Source organism: Pholcus phalangioides, unplaced genomic scaffold, assembly GCF_987345545.1.
Source record: "Pholcus phalangioides strain wild (caught in Gottingen) unplaced genomic scaffold, Ppha-v1.0 ptg000013l_1, whole genome shotgun sequence".
NCBI classification, from domain to species: Eukaryota; Metazoa; Arthropoda; class Arachnida; order Araneae; family Pholcidae; genus Pholcus; species Pholcus phalangioides.
Genome location: NW_028301606.1, coordinates 21,774,801 through 21,796,108, shown reverse-complemented (window position 1 = coordinate 21,796,108; position 21,308 = coordinate 21,774,801). Strand labels below are relative to the sequence as shown.

At 31.5% G+C, this 21,308-nt stretch overlaps 1 protein-coding gene across 2 annotated transcripts; it reads right to left on the bottom strand.

Annotated features, from left to right (window-relative positions):
- Positions 1–9,300: 9,300 nt before the first annotated feature.
- LOC149078763 (metaxin-2-like) lies at positions 9,301–21,114 on the bottom strand. Of its 2 annotated transcripts, none has more exons than XM_089240873.1 (9): positions 20,956–21,114; positions 19,788–19,835; positions 18,038–18,154; positions 17,457–17,533; positions 16,187–16,279; positions 14,696–14,734; positions 13,197–13,322; positions 11,664–11,740; positions 9,301–9,594 (listed from the first exon to the last, which is right to left on the bottom strand). In XM_089240873.1, the coding sequence occupies exons 1-9, from the start codon at positions 21,008–21,010 to the stop codon at positions 9,402–9,404; spliced, it is 825 nt and encodes a 274-aa protein (XP_089096999.1). In that variant the 5' UTR covers positions 21,011–21,114; the 3' UTR covers positions 9,301–9,401. The 2 variants fall into 2 exon arrangements, with proteins under 2 accessions (XP_089096999.1, XP_089097000.1); XM_089240874.1 differs by having other exon boundaries at positions 19,788–19,831; positions 20,956–21,107.
- Between the last annotated feature and the right edge of the window lie 194 nt (positions 21,115–21,308).

Sequence of the window (21,308 nt, the reverse complement as noted above, 5' to 3'; positions counted from 1 at the left end):
AAACAGAATAGTCTTATTTATTTTGGTAAAATAGAGCTCGGCATGAATATATCTACATAGTGTCAAACAGCAGACATTATTTTTTAGTCACTTTTGGTTTTCTTTGTAGTCTGTTGTTACTTCTACTAATCCAATTTAAGCATTAAATACAAATTTTATTTGCATTGTTCTCAATATTTTGACAAAAGAAATCACTCCCTTTGTCTTAATGCATGCTTTCTAATTAACGAAACGTATATTTGTGATCATTTTCCACTCTGCAGATGTGTAATTAATGATTCTTTTAAAAATTTCACAATACAAATTTATAAATATTAATATATATCACACATATATATGTGTGTTTTTTTGTTTTTCGTTTGGAGAGAATAAAAATTTTCTTCTGGGCTACAGGAAGCTAGAGAAAATAAGCATGCATTCAAATGGTATAGAAAAGCAGTAGAAGAGGCAGCTGACATGTTTTTTGTACAGGTTGTTTCGGTGAAAAGATTTACTAGATAAAAGCTGAGTCTTTGTTTTCCTAGAGATTCATATTCATTGCTTCGTTTCCTAATATTTTGTAAAAGGCTTTGGGATTTTGTGTCTACAATTCTTATTAACTTGGAAAAAAAAAGTATAAAAAACCAAAACCCGTTCTTGGCATGAACAGCAAAACATGGAACAAGCTCATCATACTCATTATGTTTGGAAGATGGCAAGTTATTTATTTTATCAACGATTGTGATTTTTTTTTATCTGCATCTCAAGGATGTAACATTCAAAGATACTTAATTTTTTTTTCCTTGTTGAAAGTAAATAGCAGTATTGTTTTTTTTTTTAAGTTGAAAATGGGTTTTTTTATCATTCCTCATGAATGGAAATGCTCAGTTTTTTTACCCCACACACATCTACTTTACATATTATTTAAAAGTCAAAGATATATTTTTTAGTTCATATATATTTATATTCAATTGAAAGTTTTTAGGGTTTTATTATTATTTTTTTTAAATAACCAAATACAAGATTTTTTTTTTACAAGACATGATTCCGTACTTCCTATCCATTGGAGTCTCATCAAAGGTGATTTTTTTTTTGTGCATTTAGGTATGTTTATGGGATTTTCAATTTTTTCCCCTCCCATTTCAACTATTTAATTTTTATTCCCCCCCCCCCCGGAACTATTTTAAGTTACTATACTCATACTTCATCTAGTCATATATAGCGTTTTACTGGGAATTTAGAATCATATTGATATCTGGAGTGTCACAGAATCATAAAGCTGTGTGTTATTTTTCCACACATTAAAAAGTTATTAGTCTTGGTGATTTCTAAATTTTTTTAAAGCAAGACGTTTTTCCCCCTCCACAAGAGAAATTTTTTGTTCTTTGTGGATTAAGTGCTTTCTTAAATTTTCTGATTGTAAGTTCTTTTTGCGATATTTTGAAAGTAAATTCAGCCTGAGGTAGCTATTTTTTTTCTTTTTGTGAAATATGACATTGTGTGTCAAGGTGTTACATATGACCTTAATGAATGTTATTGACCTTAATTAAGATTTTAAAATTTCATGGATTGTGTAAAAAAAATGGTGTCTATGTATGTGTGATTCTTTTTTTTTTTTTTACATAAAAAATCAGGGTTGATTGTGATTCTATTTTCTTTTACTGAAGCTCATAAAAATACACAATTAAAAAAAATTGTGCTACCTTAAACATTCCTAGTTATGATGCTCACTTTCTATTCTTAAAATGGCTATTCATAATTTTAACTTTTTTTTTTAAACTTGGAGCTCTTTCATTTAAATTGATTTGAATGAAACACAAAATTTTATATACAGTCAAACCCCGGTAATACAAAGGAGCATGAAAAATGTATCAGACTGTGTGAATTTTACATTTGTTATGGTTTAAGGTGATAAATCTGGTAATTATGCATGATCATTTTGATAAATTTTGTTCGTGTATTGGAAAATTTATCATACATACCAGGGATTACATATAATCTCCAGCTCATACGATAGATTGTATTACTCAAATTTACTAGACATTAAGAATAAAATTCAGTCTAGGATGTGTGATGAATTTGATCAGTTATACTGGTTTTATTTGCACATATTGGTAAATATGATAATTTGTTTTTTGTCTTCACACACTTAATTTAATTCTTATGGTAAAATAAGTGTCCCATATGAGCAAAACTAATAGCTAAGGCTGGAAATTTTTAGCTCAGCTAATTAAAAAAATTTCAGTCGATTAATCAAATATTTTTCATTACTATATAATGTTAATGATTAAGAAATTAAAGCTGCCTACTTGAAACAATTTGATATGGCAAACATTTGTCAAACCCTGGAATTTCTTCACTTGGATCTTGTCTTTTTTTTTTAAATCGGTTATTTTAGGTAAGTCACTGGTTTTGAAACGGTTTTTGATTATATGGTTGCTTAGAGAGGAATTAATGTTTCTGGAGTAACGGAACATAGGTGATAAATTTTTTCCACATTTATTAAATTTATCAACTTTGTTTGGAAATTATGCATTGTTGCAGGTAAGAGTGATAAATACAGTGACATTTTTTAAACTTACACCGAGATGATTGGGTAATTGTGAGTAATCGTAATGGTATATAACTTTTACCATACCATATGCTGTCGAAACAGTGATTGGATTATGAAAAAGACTCAAAACAGCGTATTACTATTAAATCCCAAAATCGTTACATGGGACAAGTATTTAATTTAAATTAGGTTGTTTTAATGAGGTTTGACTGTGTATTTTAATTTTACAAATTTAACTTATTGGATCTCTTTAAAAATTTTTATTTTGATGAATTATAAAAACTGATTTTTTTTACTTGCACACATATATATATATATATATTTTAAAGAGAATTATTTCACTTTTTTCCCCTGAATGTGCTGATTTTTATTTTTGTTATTCTCATTGTTTGGCAATTTTTACACCGTTTATCATAATCTGAATGTATGTCATTAGGGTTTTTTTAACCTCTTGATTATTATGTGTATTTCGTATTTAAATTACTTGTGTTCATGTCAAATTGATTTTTTCCCTTCACATAAACTATACAACATTTTATGAAAGCTATCGGTTCTAGAGGAAAATGGTTCAGAAACTTTTTATGTCAAAGTACATGCATAACTTTTTTTAAACCCAGTATTGTATCTCTAAAGGTTGTGTCTTGCATTTTCGAAAACTATTCAATTAATATCAGTTTTTAAAAAGACAGTATCACAGTCAAAATTGTGATACTGTCGGGGGTGGGGGAGGGTCTGTCTGTTTGAAATTTGGATCAGTTTTCCAGACCCTTCATAGAATTCTGAATCTCAACCACAAATTAAACAAACCCAAAAATTTTTAATTTTATTTCTTTTGTACAAATTAACTAGATTGTTTCACTTCCAACAAAATTACAGTAGGACCCTGATTATTATCTGAGTTTTGATTAACCAAGTTTTAAGTTATCCTGGGTACTTTTCATAAATTTATTTTTAAAATTAGGTGCAGTGAAATGGCATGTTAAACACACAGCCTCTCAACAAACTCATTGAGAGAATGCCGCAGTATGTAAAAGAGCTCCTTGGGTTGTGAATGTTTTGTAATGTGTGAGTAATCCTCAAAATGTTGTAAACTTTAAACACATTGCTGTATTTCATGTAATTTAACCATTTATGATTTTATTTATTTCATTTAACATCAAAACACTTGAAAGTGTGGATTATTTGATTTAGGTCAGGTCCACTTTAGCTCGGATAATCAGGGCCCTATTAACTTGATTTTTATAAAAACAGGACCCTATAAGAAAAGTCTGGACAGACCCATGAATGTAGAGTTCCAACCATTTTAGATATATTATGAAAAAGTTTATACGAATTGATAATGGAGTAGTAATTTCTTGAAAGAGTTACAGGTGAAAAAACTATTTTTCATTTTTGACAATTCGGCACTGAATCATGCAAATACTTCAAACTTTAAAAAAAATAACATTAGTTTCTGCAATCTAAATACCTTAATTTTCAACATTAAATGACTTGAAATGCTTATCATTTTATAAGCAGTGCAGAAAAGAAATCGTAATCGACAGCATTTGCTGCATCAAATTCGCAGAAAAACTTGTCACCAAAGCTATCAAGCATTAATTTCAGGGAAGTGCATCGAAACTATGCTAATTATTTGTGATTTATTTTTAAATTATCAAAACATGTTCAGGGTAAATTTTGTCACCAGTGTAGAAAAAAAAAATGCCCTTAATATGTTGGACTGTTAAATACTGTATCCAAACTGACAGAAGCTTCAAGACAGTACAGTAGTACCTCAGCTTATAAATTTTTTGGCTAACAAGGACGTTTTTCTATCTTGGCTAACCACATTTTAGTTTATATTGATGCATGAGCCAAGATTAAATAAATGTGTTTCGAGATTAACTTCATTTTGATTGGCATAAAAGTTTATGAGTGACTGTCACTCTAGCCAGATTAATTTATTTCCATCTCAGAGTCGCTCTCAAGATATATACACCTCTTTTTCTCTAAGGAATATTTTGAGCCATTTCATGTAAAATGAATGATTAAGCTAAAGGAAAATGTACTTAAAAATAAATTTAAAAAAGCCTTATAGACTTGAATGGTTTCAATGCATATGTTAAGGTATTTTATACCAAACTGAGCAGTCTGGAAACTTATCTTTTCCATCTGCATGTGTGCGAGAGAGAAATGAGCTAACTATATCACATAGCACACCACCTCACATACTTTTTTTTTCACTGTGGATCATGAATCTTACTGCATAGCGTTCACAATAAAATTTAAAAGATATTCAGTTTTTCACCTTCCTTTAAATTCTCCATCCAATTGTGAAGTTGTTTATCTCAGTCTTCTGCCAGTTTTCATAGCACTTCCTAGTGTTATTAAAATTATGAAACTTAATTTTAGACTTTGGGCCATATCTGGAATGTGAATTTACATATTTTCCCATAGAAACCTATGGGCAATCTCGTTTCAGCTTATGAATTATCTATCTTAGCTGAGGTATCAGTGTATTTTTTTGGAAGAAGTTTGTGATATTCAAATTCTTGTGATGTTTTTGAGGACTCCCTCATTGATGCCATTATTTGAGAACCTTTGATAACTTTCTGCTATTGTGAAGTCTATCAATGTGCATTATTCTTCACATTCATGTCATTTTGTTTTTACCCAGAATTGGAAATAGAGGTATATTGATTGTTACATGCCCTTTCTCTTAATTCACTAATTGATAGAATTCCATTTAATTCCGCACAATTCATTAGAAACGGCAAATCAGATGCCCTTCTTAAATTTCAAACAATGTTTCTCTCAAAAGCCAGTAGCTTCATGAGCATGCCATATTTCTATTGTTACTCAAATTTTTTTTAAACATTCAGACAAACAGCTGCATAACTGCTTACAGATTGAAATTTCAATCCATAGCATATTATTTAAATATGAGTCAAAGATGTTGCACTTGAATAGGTGCTGGACACCTTAACTACAATCTTTCATTTGAAATTTAGCTTTCTATTGAATACAGATATATATCACTTTCATGTAATGAGATTCAAGCTTTTTTTTAAAATTAAATATATATACAACGATAGTTTTTGATAGTATTTGCATTTTTTTCCTATTGAGGTTGTAAACTTGTCTTCCAAAAAACTATTTCGGGAAGGCAAAGATAACAATATATAAACTGACAAATTAAGTATTATATCAAAGTGAGAAGAATTGATTAATTGCAATATATTAATATATGCGTCTTTTAAAAAAATTATTTATGATGGAAATGTGTTTTGCTTGTATAAATAAACAAAACCTGTAAATCCTTGTATAGCTATGAATCTTATAGCAATAACATTCCTAATGTAACCCGAGTTGTGCTACTCAGGGTAAAATTTAATGTACAGGGATTTTTTTTCTTTTCTGTTCGGTGGGTAAACATTCCATATACATATTTGTTTGTATATGTATTTGTGTATGTGTTCGTATGCGTGATTGTGAATTTTTCTTTGTTAGTGTTACTCCATTTAGTCGATATTATTTAATAACGTCACTAATGAAAATTTCATCTGTGATGATTTTTTTATTTCTATTGCCTTAAAAAAAATTACAGTACTTAATATGGTAAATTATGTACATAAACATATAAATAATATTAACACTCACATGCATTTTTTGTATATTTTGGTCTTCAACTATGCACGTTATAATGCCAGGAGCTTTGATGCTGTCCAGCATCGGATGATTTCCAGCAGAATGTTTTTTGTGTAAAGATGAGATTAAAAAAAAACATATAAACCAGTGCATGTGTAAATAGCTGTATCGAAGAAGTTAAAAAAAAAGAAAAGAAATGTGAACATGCAGTAAGTACTATGCAGTAAAAATTAACGCTTTTTTCCATGAAGTTTTAAATATTTTTCTTTTCTATTAGGGATGATTTGAATTTAATAAAAATTTGACATGTGGGAAAAAAAAAAAAATTAGTATTTCAATTGATTTACTTGTGGCGTGGAAATTAAAAAAAAGTTTTATTTCTGTCATTTCTTGTTTATTATTCATTTTTATTTCCGTTTTTAGAAACTAGCAATTAATCCAATGCATGCCTTTTCTACTGTATTTTTTAAATTTAAAGCGCAGCTCTTCAACATTAGAAAAAAATAGCATCTTCGTGATGACCCTAATCAAGGATGAGAAAGGCTTTCAGCAAACTCCCTGGAACAGTGATTCTTAACCAGAGGTTTGTGAGCTTGTATGGGTATAATTAACGTATTCCACTTTCATTAGTCAAGTGCCAGGAAAATTTGAGTCATTCCGGAAAGTTCTTAAATATCTGTACTCTGAGAATCAATTGAATTAGCTGATTACCCTTGTCTGTTCTCTGCATTTTAGTATCTTTTTTGTTTTACGAACTACAATGGAAAAAATTTTAATTCTATAAATCTTGATTTATTACAAATGTTGGATACAGAGTTTGTTCTCGTAAATTAGATGAGCCAAATAGAAAAATTAATAGACACTGGAATGTTTTTGTGTTATTTGATCTGAGCAAAAAAAGTTAATGAACTGCACTGCAAAACATATTTGAAGAAATATGCTGTTGTATTTATAATAAATATCTGAACATGCAAAAAAAAAAAAACTAAAATACAGTACTAGTATATTTTATCAAGTTAACTTGACAAAACACATTTGCTACAGTGAAAACCACTTTTATTCAGTACTAGCTATAATACCCGGGTTTTCTTCAATGAGGCTTTTTTGGATCACGCGATATCTCCCTCTTTCTTTGAGGGACATGCAAACCGTGTCTAAGTTCACCAATATGGCGACTTCCTGCGCGACTCATGAAAGAAACATCTAGATTTAAAGAAACGTAAAAATATATTTTGATCCCCCCCCCCGAACTTAAGTTATCCATCTCTGCCTGTTTCTGCTTCAAAAAAAGCTTAATTAAAGCTGTGGAATTTTTTCGATGTACTTTTTATGGGCCCATAATTAATTTTAAAACAACCTAAACTATATGAATTTATGCAGTCGAATAATTAAAAGACAATATGCAGACATTAATTTTCATGCTTGAGGAGATATAAATAAAAAGTTTAAATCAATGTTATTGTATGGATATCCAACTCAAAAGTAGGTCCAACTAATTACTTCACATTTAATTTTCTGGGCTTCATATATCTCTAAGCAAACTCAATATTTCAAAAATCGAGTATTTAATACAATTTTTTAAATTATTGATGTGACAGAAAACTCTACTAAATTTCTACATTAAAATCTGCAATTTTAACACTGATTTCTGAGGATCACCCTTTTCCTGACCCTCAAAGCAATGCTGATGATCATGACGTCATTCAAAAAACCTCATTACTGGAAGTATTGAAAATGTGGCAAACTATTATAAAGGCATAAATATTATACATATACTGACAGCGTTGAAATGACAAACCATTGTAAAGGCATATACACGTTCTAAACGCATTGCTAGTGAACCACGGTAACCAAAGTAAACGTTCCGAAAGTGATTGTTGAGACCCAAAAACCATTGTTGCCCTACAGTGTTTTGCCCATTTGGGGCATTTGCCCTGCTCTGACGAAATTTTAAAGTAGCCTATCGTTCAAGTCGGGTCCCGTTTGATATATATGCAAAATTTGGTGCAGATCTATCTAAAATTGTAGATTTGTATAGAGAACACACAGTCAGAAAATCAATTTTATATATAGATTGATATCGTCTTCTAGATGTATCGTGATCTTTCATGAACCTTACTTCATGCTATTCATTCTTTGGACATATGGTCTTTCCGCAAAATCATTTTGTACACGATTAGCGAATAGGATTAAAAGAAAAACAAGTACTTTTGAAAAAAATACTTTTCTTGAAGTTTTTGCATATTTTATGGTGGAAACTATAGACATTTTGTAGTAGTTGGCAAGTTCATTTTTTCCCCATGAAATACATTTTAGCAGACTTGCTGTAGCACTGTATTACTTACCAAGGATTATTTGTAAATATTTTACACTTTCATTTGGCAACATAACATGTTTGTTAAGAATCGTGATGACCTGTACGCATCAACTCAATTTCTCATGATCAAATATATAGTCATCCTAATCATAAAGAAATAAAAACTTCATGCACAGCATTTTATAAATTTTTCGTCAAAAAATGTTAACGTCGGTTGTAATGACAAAATTTCATGAAGTCTGTGTCTGTATTACACTAAAAAAAAGGCCTGTATTACACTATAAAAGTTTTCTGAAAGTCCTCTTTTATAAAACTTGAAAAATTCAACCAATAAGCTTATTTTAATTTATTGGTTGCATTTGCTCAAATGTAACCCATGAGCTTTATTGGTTGGATTTTTTGAGTTTTATAAAAGGGATTTTATCAAACTTTTATAGTGTAATACTGGCCTAACTCATATTCATGTCACCATCATAGGACAGTTGAGATAAAGAAGTGAATTTCATATTAACCCTCCGTTGGGCACAATTTGTCTGTCTAGCACACCACAAACTTTTTACACTGCACCTGACGGAGAGTTAATAAAATGAAACTTTTATAGATGTTTGTATTTTTCTTGGAATAAAATCATAAGTTTGATGATTTGAAAGGTTAGGGAGAGCTGCGTGAAATTCCACAGCACACCATTTAGGAATCACTAACAAAGTCTTATTGGAAGAAACATTCCATCCATAAATGCAAATACAGCATCAGTTTTCAATAGCCTTTACATATGCTATGCACCAACTCTAAAAAACATGTTCTCACAATAGTGAAGCAAAGATTTGATAATATAACTTTAATAATGATTAGTTTTGCAGAACCTCAATACACTATGCTACTCCTTTACATGAAGACAAAAACACTGGTACCCCAAATTAACTTCTATGAAACAAACTCTATACTCATATCATCTTCCTCCTCCGGATTTTTCTGAAAATGCTGACCATCAATACGATGACAAAAGTCAACAAGATTAGAATATTCTCTGACGATAGAGCCTAATTTATTGTCTGGCAAAGGTGTGGACAAAATCGTAAACAAGTGGCCAAAAGCTAATGCATCCAATTCGGTAGGCCTATGGGACGGAAAAAAATTGCCATTAGAAAACCAAATATTGCCATCAAATTTTCTGAAAGCAATCATTCATAATTGTACATGTGCAGGCTGAAAAATTAATTATGATTCTTCAACTTGTAACATTCTAATTGTCTGCTATAGTGAAATCTCTCGATAACAGACATCCATGGGATGGAAATTTGTCTCCTGTGTGTGTCCATTAATATACAGCAAAATACATTGAAACCTGGTTCAACGAGCCTCATAGGTATCCCTTAACGGGAGATAACTGCTAAAGGGGGAATGCCCATTATGGAAGGTTCCACTGTATAAGCAGACAATTTTTGTCATATTTCTAGAGATTGATCAAGTAATGTGATTTTGAACATGCTTTCCTTGATTAACCTATTCAGACCAGAGAATTTTTGAAATTTTCAAAATGTTTTTGATACTCAAAAAATGCATTAAAAACAAATGTCAGCAAATCTTTATTTTTTTTGTGAAGAAATAATTCACATCATTCAAATTTTTACAGCCAAAAGATGATGCAGGGTATATTTATATTATATACATACAATGCTTTCCAGAATTTTATTGCTAAATTTCATGTAATTATACTTTTCCGGGAGTCACTTTACATTGGAAACCATCTTAACCCCCATCCCCTGAAAATTCAACTTTAAGTGCAGCCCTCTGATGAAAGTTCCCACAAAATTCATATTCACTATATTTCTAACTCAAAACTTACACATTCCTTTAAGTCGGGTCTTAACTCCCTGAGGTCAAAAGAAAAAAATTCTAAAGTGGGAAAAAAAGCAACCCACACTTGTGGCAACAGGGTCTGAAAGGGTTAATTAAGATTATACTGTACTAGACGATGCTGTCCATTAAAAAAATAACTAGCACAGTGATGCCTCAGCAAATAGAGAATTCATTCCAGAATCACATTCCTTAAGTGAAACATGACTCTGATGTTTTCTATGGAGAATTAGTTAATGCGTTCAAGATACTAATTACTACTCACTGGTGGGGGGCCCCTGAGCCAAGATTATACTATATTTCTGTGGCAAAAATGTAACTCTTCCCCTGAGAAAATCCTGCACACACCTCTACTATTACTTAACCATACATCTACCACATAAACATTTTTCTGATAATGTAGCTGATAAGGTTTTTGCAGCCATCCGCAGATAAACATTGGCTTTTCAGGCATGAAGGTCATCATTGGGTGAGTTTGTTTTTAATATGTCTCCAATGCTAGTGGTTGATATCAAAAGGAGCAAATAATTGTACTGTAAAATAGATTTTTAATTTTTTAAAATTAATAAATGTGATCACATATTCCCAAGAAATCAGTATGATCTGTCCAAAAAATTTGAAATTTACAGATCAGTCCGATTTTACAGTACAACTGTTTGCTCCAGATGATGCCAGACGATGACTATTAGCGTTAGGGAAACATTGAGAGAAAACTCTAACTATAATGGCCTTAAAGCCCGAAAAGCCATTTTTCGTTCCTCTGTGGAATTTCTAAAGAATTGGCCAAGGATGCCAAAACACGAGTTCTTAGTGTATGGGTGGCCCTAACGTATTTATATTGTCAGAACTAGGTATGTTCAGGTGGTGCTGCCATCTGTTCTCCATATAATTGAAGTTAAAAGTAGGTGCCTGAATTTCCCCCCCCCCCAAAATCTGAAGATAAGTTTAATAAAACAGTGGGAAGCACTGTGAAAAAAAAAACTGATTGGAGGCTGAGATGAACAGCTTAGAAAGTAGACGACGGAGGACAAATTTATATGACTAGGGAGACAATTTAACTGACCATACTTTGACAAAGAGGAATAAAATTGTTCTACTATAATGATTATACAGAGAGGTACAACTTTAATTGCAAAAAATGCAGCGGGGATGTATTTTCTTTAAAACAAAAATCACATCCTAAAAACTAAAAGTTATAACCTCAAGAAAGAAAACGTATTGCACCAATTATTTAACTCCAAATTAAGAATATGTGTTCTATATTGTGCTTTTTTCTTATGAAAGCTAACCTTATAAACTTATACTAATGTTCACAAAATAAGAACTCACTTTTCTCCAAAGAAATAATTTGCATTTTCTAATCGCTCTGACAGCGAATGACAGCAATTGTTGACTTCATCATAAACCTAAAGAATGTTTTAAATAAATATTCTAAAGAATAAATTCATTTTTTTCTTCAAATGTTCAAATATAAATACACTGTGCTCAACACAAATGGCTTTATCTTTGGGTAACTTTGATTGAAGCATATTCGTCAATCAAAAACAGAATTGTTTAAAAAACCAACAGATCGATATAGCTGTACAAATAGTACCTAAAAATAGTACAGATACAATCCTTATTTTATTAACTACTAGCAAAAATGCTGGGTTTTCTTTGTACTTAACCCTTTAATTTCTTTGATTTCTCAATGTAACAGTTTTTCCTATACCCTTTAGTTTGCACCAGCTGAAAATCGGAAGTAGGCTTACTTCATAAGAATAGATATGACATTTTAAAGAGGGTTTAGTGATTTCTGCTGTGGCGCTTAAAGTGTTAAAGAGCATCAACCTTTTTCATGGTTGTATAAATTTCACTTATTTGCATTATAACTGGCCCAAACCTGCTATAAAATTATATCAAGAAGAAAACTTTTTTTTTTAATTTTGTGCTTTCCTCCTAACTATGACAGAAATAAATTCAGAAAGGGAAATGCTTTACCTTTTCCTATTATTTATATTGTATGCATATTCCTTTATTACCACAAAGAGAAAAAACTTAATTTTTTTCAAATGCTGTCTCTCTTTTTTCTATTATCAAAATGAGAACAAAAGCTGGTTCCGCCTGCTGGCTGTTGATCTGACAAGTTGTGTGTGTGTGTGTGTCTGGGGGGGGGGGGTGAAAAGCGTGCTTCAGCGTGAAAAAAGTAACCCACAATATCTTTGCTCATTATTGTGGAAATAAGAGAGTTTTAAGGAGGCAAGATATCTTGTGATTGCCAAAAGATACAAATGATCAAGTTAGGTGAGATATCTCATCATTGCAGCTGAGAGCATTAAAGAAGTAATAAACACGTTCAAAACTTTTTGGTAAAACAGTGATAAAAGAAACATTCAAAAGGTCCTGTTTGACATATACAGGAGAAAGATATGGACTAAAATAATAATAAAACTTTGATAATCCTTTAAAGTGTTAGCAAACACATCAACGTAAAATCCTAAGACCTTTTTGTTGTCCTTGGACACTGCAATTTAGTAATCACACATAGAAAATTTTATAATTTTAACCAATATCAATTTTTTAGTTGTCATGGTGACCCGGATGGGATTTAGCAAGCCTTGGCCTAAGTGAAAAAAGACCTTGCAATGAAAACATAAGTCAGCGTGAAAGAAGAATACATTCTTTAAGAATACATATAATTTGAATTATTAAGTAAGTTTGATGCAATTATAAATGCACACAAAAAAATTTACATTTTTTTAAAGAAAAATTTACATTATTTTGAAAAAAAAAGTTTTTGAGTTTCCCCTGATGATAGATTTTCTTATCTGCTGGATTTGAATACAACTTAAGAACTGTCCTTCGTAGTAAATGTATACTCACATCACGCTTCACCTTTGTGTGCCAATCGACTGCTTTGAGATATTTCATCACATTCCATTTCTTTTGCCAGCTAAGAACATGATTGATAGGCCATGGAAGAAACGAGCTGTACCGAGGTTTTGTCAACTAAAAAAAAAACAATAATTATACATTAAATCAGATTTTGTCCATAACACTAATCCCTAACAATGATAGTTTTTGAAGTTATTTAAAAATAGTTATATGAAAATTTCAATTAAGGGGGGCTACGTAAAAACCCACAATTCATTTAATTTCACATGGAAATGCTGTCAATGAACGATAGCAATTAATTTAGTTACGGAAAAAAGTGTTAATAGAGAGAAAAAATATTTGAATACATTCAATAATATGCTAATAGTTTTTTTAATATGGAGGTCTTCACCAAATTTTTTTATTTTACAGATTTTGAAAGCATCAGCCAACACATTGGAAAGCTGTTTATGTCTTTGGTTTGATATATAATTATCATGATTAGAGTTTCTAATATTTAAATATAGGTACAATAAACATAAATAAATAAATAAAGCTTCAGATACATAAAACAAAAACATAGTGGAATGCAATTCAAATTTGTTGAATAATTAAAGTTTTCACAAACTTCCTTTCAGTTCCCTATTCAAATTAACGTTGAAAAATTACCCATTTAATTCAACTCTTTTTTACATTTTAGATATTTTGAAGATGAAGATGTAGAAAAAAAAAAATCATGATTTAAGTATGAGTGAACATGAACAACTTAGAAAAAGTTTATATACCTGACTTTGCTTCGACTGATATATCATGTAAAGTGTTTGCCAATACACATTGAAATTCAATTTTGCTCCTCAAAATTTCATCGAGGAGTGAAACAACTCCATCAAATTTTAGGTAATTTTTTTTAATAGTTATTTCTGTTTTCATAAAAAAATATCCCTTAAAATTTTGGAGAGAAGTGAAATTACTTTTCAAAATTATTTTTTTGGATAATATTGATTATGTAAATATATCTAAAAACAATAAATCTTTTGATAGGATTTCAATAACCCTGATGTATGTTTTGGCTGCAATAGCTGTTTAATATTTCTTAAGATTATGGCATCTGATTCGAACAGACGTGATATCATTTTGTCTGTGGAGCAATGTGGTGAGAAATGTTAGGCTAGTCTTGATGAGGACCCCCTCAGGCCATAAGATTGATTTTTTAATAAGTACAATAAATTTTACAGTGATTTCAAATCGGTGAAATGATGCAGCAGCTAACGCCACTTATGAGTCACATGGAATGTTGACTAAGTTGCAATATGTGATCAATTTTATGAATCCTGTATTGATGGATTGGATAGTTCAAATTTTGCATAATTCAAACTCATTTGCACTCCCATAGAAAAAATTAAATAGGTGAATTTCATGTATAAAATCAAAACTATTTTTTTACTAAAAAAAATAAAATAATAAATTTTATGAAACAAACAAAAAAAACAAATGACAGATGTTTTTACCTCATAAAACGTTGTTTTGTCACACCAAGAAATAAATTTCTGGAAAATAGATATAAATATAAATTTAAAAAATGATAAATATGCACATTTATCTGTTTCATATCTATAACACATTGAAAAATCAGCGATACTTACAAATTAAAGAGTTGATTTGTTAAAACATGCACTAATTTTTTTTTCAATACTCAAATGATTGTACGGTAGAACCTCGTTTAACCAGGCCTCTATTAACAAAGATACGCAGCTAGATCACAGTAAATCAGCCACGTGTACCTTTGCCTCAACACTGGGTATAATGGGTAAGGAAATTAGTACTATTCTGTATTGAATTATACTAATAAACTAAATGCACTATAAATGGCCCACATTACTATTTAAATAAATATATATATACCAAAAAATTTACTATTCGATATCGAAGTTTGAATTTTATATGATTGCAAATAAATTTACCTGTGAACAGCAAATTTTTATTTCCCACATTTTTACGGATCATCTGTTAACTAACAATTTTGTTATTCGAGGGGAATTCATCTGAACCAATTTCCCTCCAGTCAATCAAGGCACCAGAAAGTGATAAAAAATTCAATTTCTTTTATGTAAAGAACCAGACATAAAAAAACAATATTTTTTTCTTAAACTTCATCAAAATTACATAGTCTTTATCAGAGGTGATTACATGAATAAAATTCAATCAGGTCATGGGGCCATCGTGAATTTAAGTATTGACTCAACCTATCTCAAACATCATCATTGGCGTCATCAGGGTATATTCAATGATACCGACTGAAACTTACAAAATAAAAATATTACTGCCTGGCTTAATTGAACAAATCCAGGAAAAATGCTGCTATTAGAACCGGTCTAAAAAAACAGATGCATTTTTTGCAAGTCATTTAATCAAGGTTGGTGATAATGGTTTCAATCCTGTTCCATTCATTTATGTTTCATCCAATATCTCCAGATCATGATCCAACTGCTATTGTTCAAGAAATGTTTAGTAAAAGCTTATATACAATGACACATGGTAGCCTGAGAAAATTTTATTCTTTGATTGAAGACCCTGAAAATCTAATCAGCGGTAATTATAGTCATAAAAATTCTTTAAGGTTTGATCGTAATCCTGAAAATACGTTGTTTTAAAAAAATCAATGCTAAAATAGTGCTTAACACATTAGCATCTGGCTATTTTTCATAAAACTTTCATATAAATCAAGGTATTTTAGTGATATAAAAATATTTCAACATGTGAAAAGTGGGTATTAAAACTGCGATAATTAATTTCGTAGTTAATATATATCATTGAAATTTTCACTCATATATGTAAATATATGCACTAACAAGGGCAAGAATGTACCACTGTGGACATATAATCCTGTTATATAAGAATTTATCAGGAAAGCACACACATGTCACACAACAAGAATTCTCATTTCCCAAAGTGAATGTGTTAATATAAAAAATAATTCTGAATACATCATTTGAACTTACTTCTGCATTCGACAATACCATTTTTATGAGAGACATATATGCTTTCATATCGGCTCTTTGAGAATTATCAAGATGCGTACTCAATGAAATAGCCTAACAATAAGTAAAAGAAGCGATCCTTCAACAACTTTTATAAAACAACTCACATAAATCTCAAAAATAATTTATTAAATTTAAAAATAAATACTTGTAAGAATTGAAAAAATAACATAATAAAATGTTATATAAACATTTAATGAATACAAGATGAAATACCCCTCTTTTATGGCCAAATAATAATTTCTATTATATTATTGCATTTCAAACACCAGATTTAATGGTCACTCCCCCTCTTTTATATATGAATTTTTTTTGTCCCGCTGGTGACTGCAAAAAAGGGGTCTATATGTACTGTAATATATAGGTAAAAAACAGTAACAAAATGATCATGCCAAAAAAAAAACCACAGAAACTCACAAGGTCACAAATCAAAATACTATTTCTAGATTAAATCAGTAACATGGCAGGATAACGTTCTCAGATATCTTCCACATTACGAGTAAATGAAACATTCACCTGAATAACGGGCATATTTTCATGGAATAGAATACATACTATTGGATCAACATAAAGATTAACCCCCAAACAAGGATTTCTCAATAATGACAACTTTTGAATATGAAAATGTAAGAAAAAAATGATGTGTTATCTCATAAGAAAAACAGCCCTAACGATTTTTTCTAAAAGAGTTTTCCCCTTCTCTTAACACTTCAAAAAAATAAGGAAGAATAAGGCTTCTTCCTTACATCAGTAGTTGTTAACTGGTGCGATAGACACCTTTTGAAAAAGAACACAGAAATTTGGGTAAAATATAGCAAGTGTCTATGACATCGACCAGAGAGTCCTTGGCTTTAATGATGTATGGCCCAGGATGCTCGGGTGAGCATGAATTGAAAATACTGCCCCAAATAACAAAAAAAAAAGTGATTGAATCTGAGGATGAATCTGCTCTCTTGAAGAATGTATATCCAAGGATATAAATTTATGCCGCACAGCTGTATGAATTTTTCTCATGAAATGTTTGAATGAAATTAACAATAGAAAAATTGTGAAATAAAATTAAAAAATGGTAAAGTGCTGAAAAATAAACATTCCAAAATAAGACAAGGTAGCTTTTTTTTTCTTTCATGTAAAGGAGAGGGGGGACTGTAAAATTCACACTTGCGAAAAAAAAAAGAACTAAATGAGTTTGCCCATGGAACATTTTTAGGAAAAATATATTTAGACATACCTTACTCCTTGCAAAATCCACAATCGACTCGAAATCAGCAATAACGGCAGAACCACATCTAATGAATGGTAGTTCGCCTGAAAGAAAGGGAGAAAAATTTTGTTAGTCTACTTGAAATGAGGTGTAAATAGCCTTCAGCATAAAATGCACTATAAAAATAATTAATGGGAAAAAATACACACATTGATTTCATTGTTTTTGAAATAGACATATTTCTTAATTACAAACTATGAAAATTTCAAAATGATATAGAAAGAAGGTTTTTTCTGGATGCAGTGACCTCTCACTTATACGTCTGTGCAAGAGAACAAGGAAAAAGAACTCATATAAGTGAGAGAGACATAAGTGAATAGAATTATTATGCTATATCTTTGACCAGGAGTGCAGTATCGTCTGAGAGAAATGAATAACTGAGAAGGTGTATGAGCGAGAGAACACTGTATATGCAAATAAAATTTACATTAAACTGTTCCAGTTTTGAAACTCGAGCCGAATTTCCCCATAATAATTTTTTACTATATGATGAAATTTCAATCAGTGATTAGCACAAAAATTCTGAAAAAAAAAACCGTGTAACATACCAGTAGGAGACATACTCTCAGCATTCGGTCTCATCTCCACTATGTAATTTAGACGACACATTTTCAAAAAGGCTTTAACACTCAAAGTGTTCGCTGCTTCAGGAAAAATTTGCTGGGCTAGAACAAATTAAATGGAAATTCACCTTCAAAAAAATGTAGGCCAACAAAAAATATCAGCACAAGTAGAAGAAGAAAATGTTCAAAATCCTTCTAAAAATGTGTTAAAATAAAAGTAGAGTACAACTAGAATACCTATACAGAGCTAAATTTAGAACAGTGCTTTACATACGGCTGGCACATATTTTGTTTCGTCAAGCCCTGACTCAAACAATAATTCATGGCATATCACACTAGGGCGGTATCTCCTAATAATAAAATGGGGAAATGAGTAAAATTTGGGAATTTAATCTTTTTAATCAGTGATGTGTGTGTGGCAATGTTTCTCAAAGTTGTGTGTGCCACAGCTCCTAGGAGTGTCACCAATCTGCATCACGAAGAGCTGGCCTAGATTTGTGTGCCTATTTATGCTTCAAAGTGGTTCTTTTCTAAGTGAAAATATCTACTAAACCATTATGGAGAGCTGCAGGTGAACCATGAATTGGGATAGGGAGCAGCAGGTGACAAAAATTTGAGAACCACTGCAATAGTATAGCTGCCAATTTTAAGGCCCAAAATTTTATGTGCACTAAAAGTCCCATACATGGTGGAAAATATGTAAGTTGGACATCTATCTAAATCGGAACAAGCTAAAGACATGTTGAAAATATGGAGGAATGGTATTGAGCTACTGCTATCACACAGAACTGAAAATTCTGTGTAACAGCAGGGCATGATGAATTATAAAAACCTAGGGACTAGCCATATATTTTAGGAGTTAAGCATATATTTTTCCCAGAAAAGTACTTCCACCCCTTAATAAAATCTGGAATAAATTTGGATTCTGATGCATATTGGCAAACACTGCTCCCATCCACGTTAAGAGAGACGCCGATATAAATTTTGTAATTTATCCACTTGTATTTCTAATAATGAAATTTAGTAATCATACATGAAAAATATTAGGCACCAAAAACTGAATTTTTTTGTCACTGGTGATCAGGGATTCGTCAAACCCTGGTTATATGATTATGGGCGGTTCCATTCAATATTGCTACGTTGGAAATTCTTCCAATGTAGAAAGGCATCTACAATAAAGAAATGACTAAGGTGACAGGTTTTACTGCAGAAGAGATTATCCTATATTTTTAAAAAATTCACCTATCGTACCAAAAAAATTGAATTAAACCTGAATTTTTTTTTTTTGTCTTTAAAAATTGCTTCCACAAACATGAATTGTTTGAGACTGAAGCATCGCCGTCAGAAGTATTTTAGACCTGTGGGTGTTTTATAAAGAAATTTTTAAATTTCTGGATAAAATTTTGAGAGTGCTCTAATGAGCGCTGAAAAAGAGTACTGGCATTCAAGCACCCACAGTAATCTCAGTTCCGATGATACCTACTTTGAAGAGCTTTGTACATGCTGCAATGCATCAGTTACAGAAGAAAAATTCCTTCTTGCAGGATAACACAATAATAAAAGAAACACATTTCTGTCTTCATATATTTCCCAAAACTTTCTCCTGGAAAAAGTATGTGTGCCATTTCTAATATCATGGTGTGCTACAGGTTCACGACCCCCCCCCCCATATATCTTAAAGTTTGAATAACAACTTAATTTGGAAAGAAAAAAGAAAATAATCATCAGTACAAACCTTCAAGTGGCTGGTAAAGTTTCACACAGTCTGGCCATGGCTCTCTTGCTGGTGAAAACACAGAAAAAAAAGAAGAAGAAAAAAAAGTTTGAAATGCATATTTTGGACAAATGTGAGAGAGAGGCACAAAAAAAAAAAAAAAAAAAACGCTATCAAAATATTTGACAGTCAATCGAATAGTTCAGTCAAATATACAAAAAAATTATAGTAATGGTTTTTGTTGGACTGCAACTTTAACTTCTGCGATGTTGAACAAAAAAATTCTGGGTAGCCACAAGGGGCAAAATCCTTGTTCCAATCAGAAATCACTCAAGTTCGTGGCAACTTCCCTTACGAAATCTTTGCCCATTTCGCCACAACACTAGTGCTTCACTGCCAACAAAAACAAACTAAAAAATTCAGTGAATGAATAAATAAATAGGACTGAAAAAAAAGCTCAGCCATATAAATTGACTCCAAAGAAAAGAAAAAAAAAAGATTGCAGAGCCTCAAAAAAAGTTTGGGAACCCTTGCTCTAAAACATTACTTCAGTTATCTAATATGTTATTCATAATAACAGTACATAACTATTTTTATTACTATTTTTTGTAGTAGCATTAGTGATCAGTGGTATGGAGGATATTGATAAGATATTTTCCCTAACGAACTCGAGGCGACCACCGATAGACAGCGCCTTCACTCCCAACCCATCTCGCTAATGGCAGTAAATTGCACTATAGCGATATGGCCAGAGTTGGTGTTTGGTGAAGTATTAAGCACGTGTATGACCAAAACAGCAGGGCCGCAACTAGATTATTTGTCAGTTGGGACAAGCACTCATTTTGGCTACCCCCGTGTAATGCAGAAGGAACAGTAAAAGCATGGGCAGAAATAAGTCGCCAAAGTCACGACAGACCATACTGCATCTGTTCCGCGGTTCTAAACTTTGCGAAAAGAGTCTGGTTTGACTGTTGTCAGGGCCCGGCGGTTGAGGAAACACTGATCCAGAGAGCAGGGCCGTCTTAAGAGTATCATGGGTCCCTGGGCTAAGTGGTTTTTCGGAGGCCCTACCTGGTAAATCCTAAAAGAGTAGGGCTACCAAAGCATGAGAAGGACCAAAAGAGTAACTTAAGAGAGTCTTATTTATAGAGAAAGATAAAAAAAAAAAATATCAAAGCATATCACCAACCACTGGGATCAGTTGCCATCGTTAACAGCAATGAAGTGTTGTGATCTTCAGGCATACCGTTTCACTGTTTTTCCTTTAAAATTTCCTTCCCGAACTTCACCATGGGAAAGGTGAAAATTGAAAATGTAAACAGACAACCTGATGATGGTGATGATTACTGCTTTCACCATCCACGAAGTTATCGTTAGATGGCGGCACAAGTACCACGCAGAAAGATTTTTTTTTCTTACCTCAACGGATCGAAATGTCCAGTTCTCGACAACAGATGGCAGCAGGAAACACGGTAAAACATGAATTGGGTGCGAAATTCGAAACTGTTTTGCGTCTCAACTATAAGTGTGTATTATAGTGTT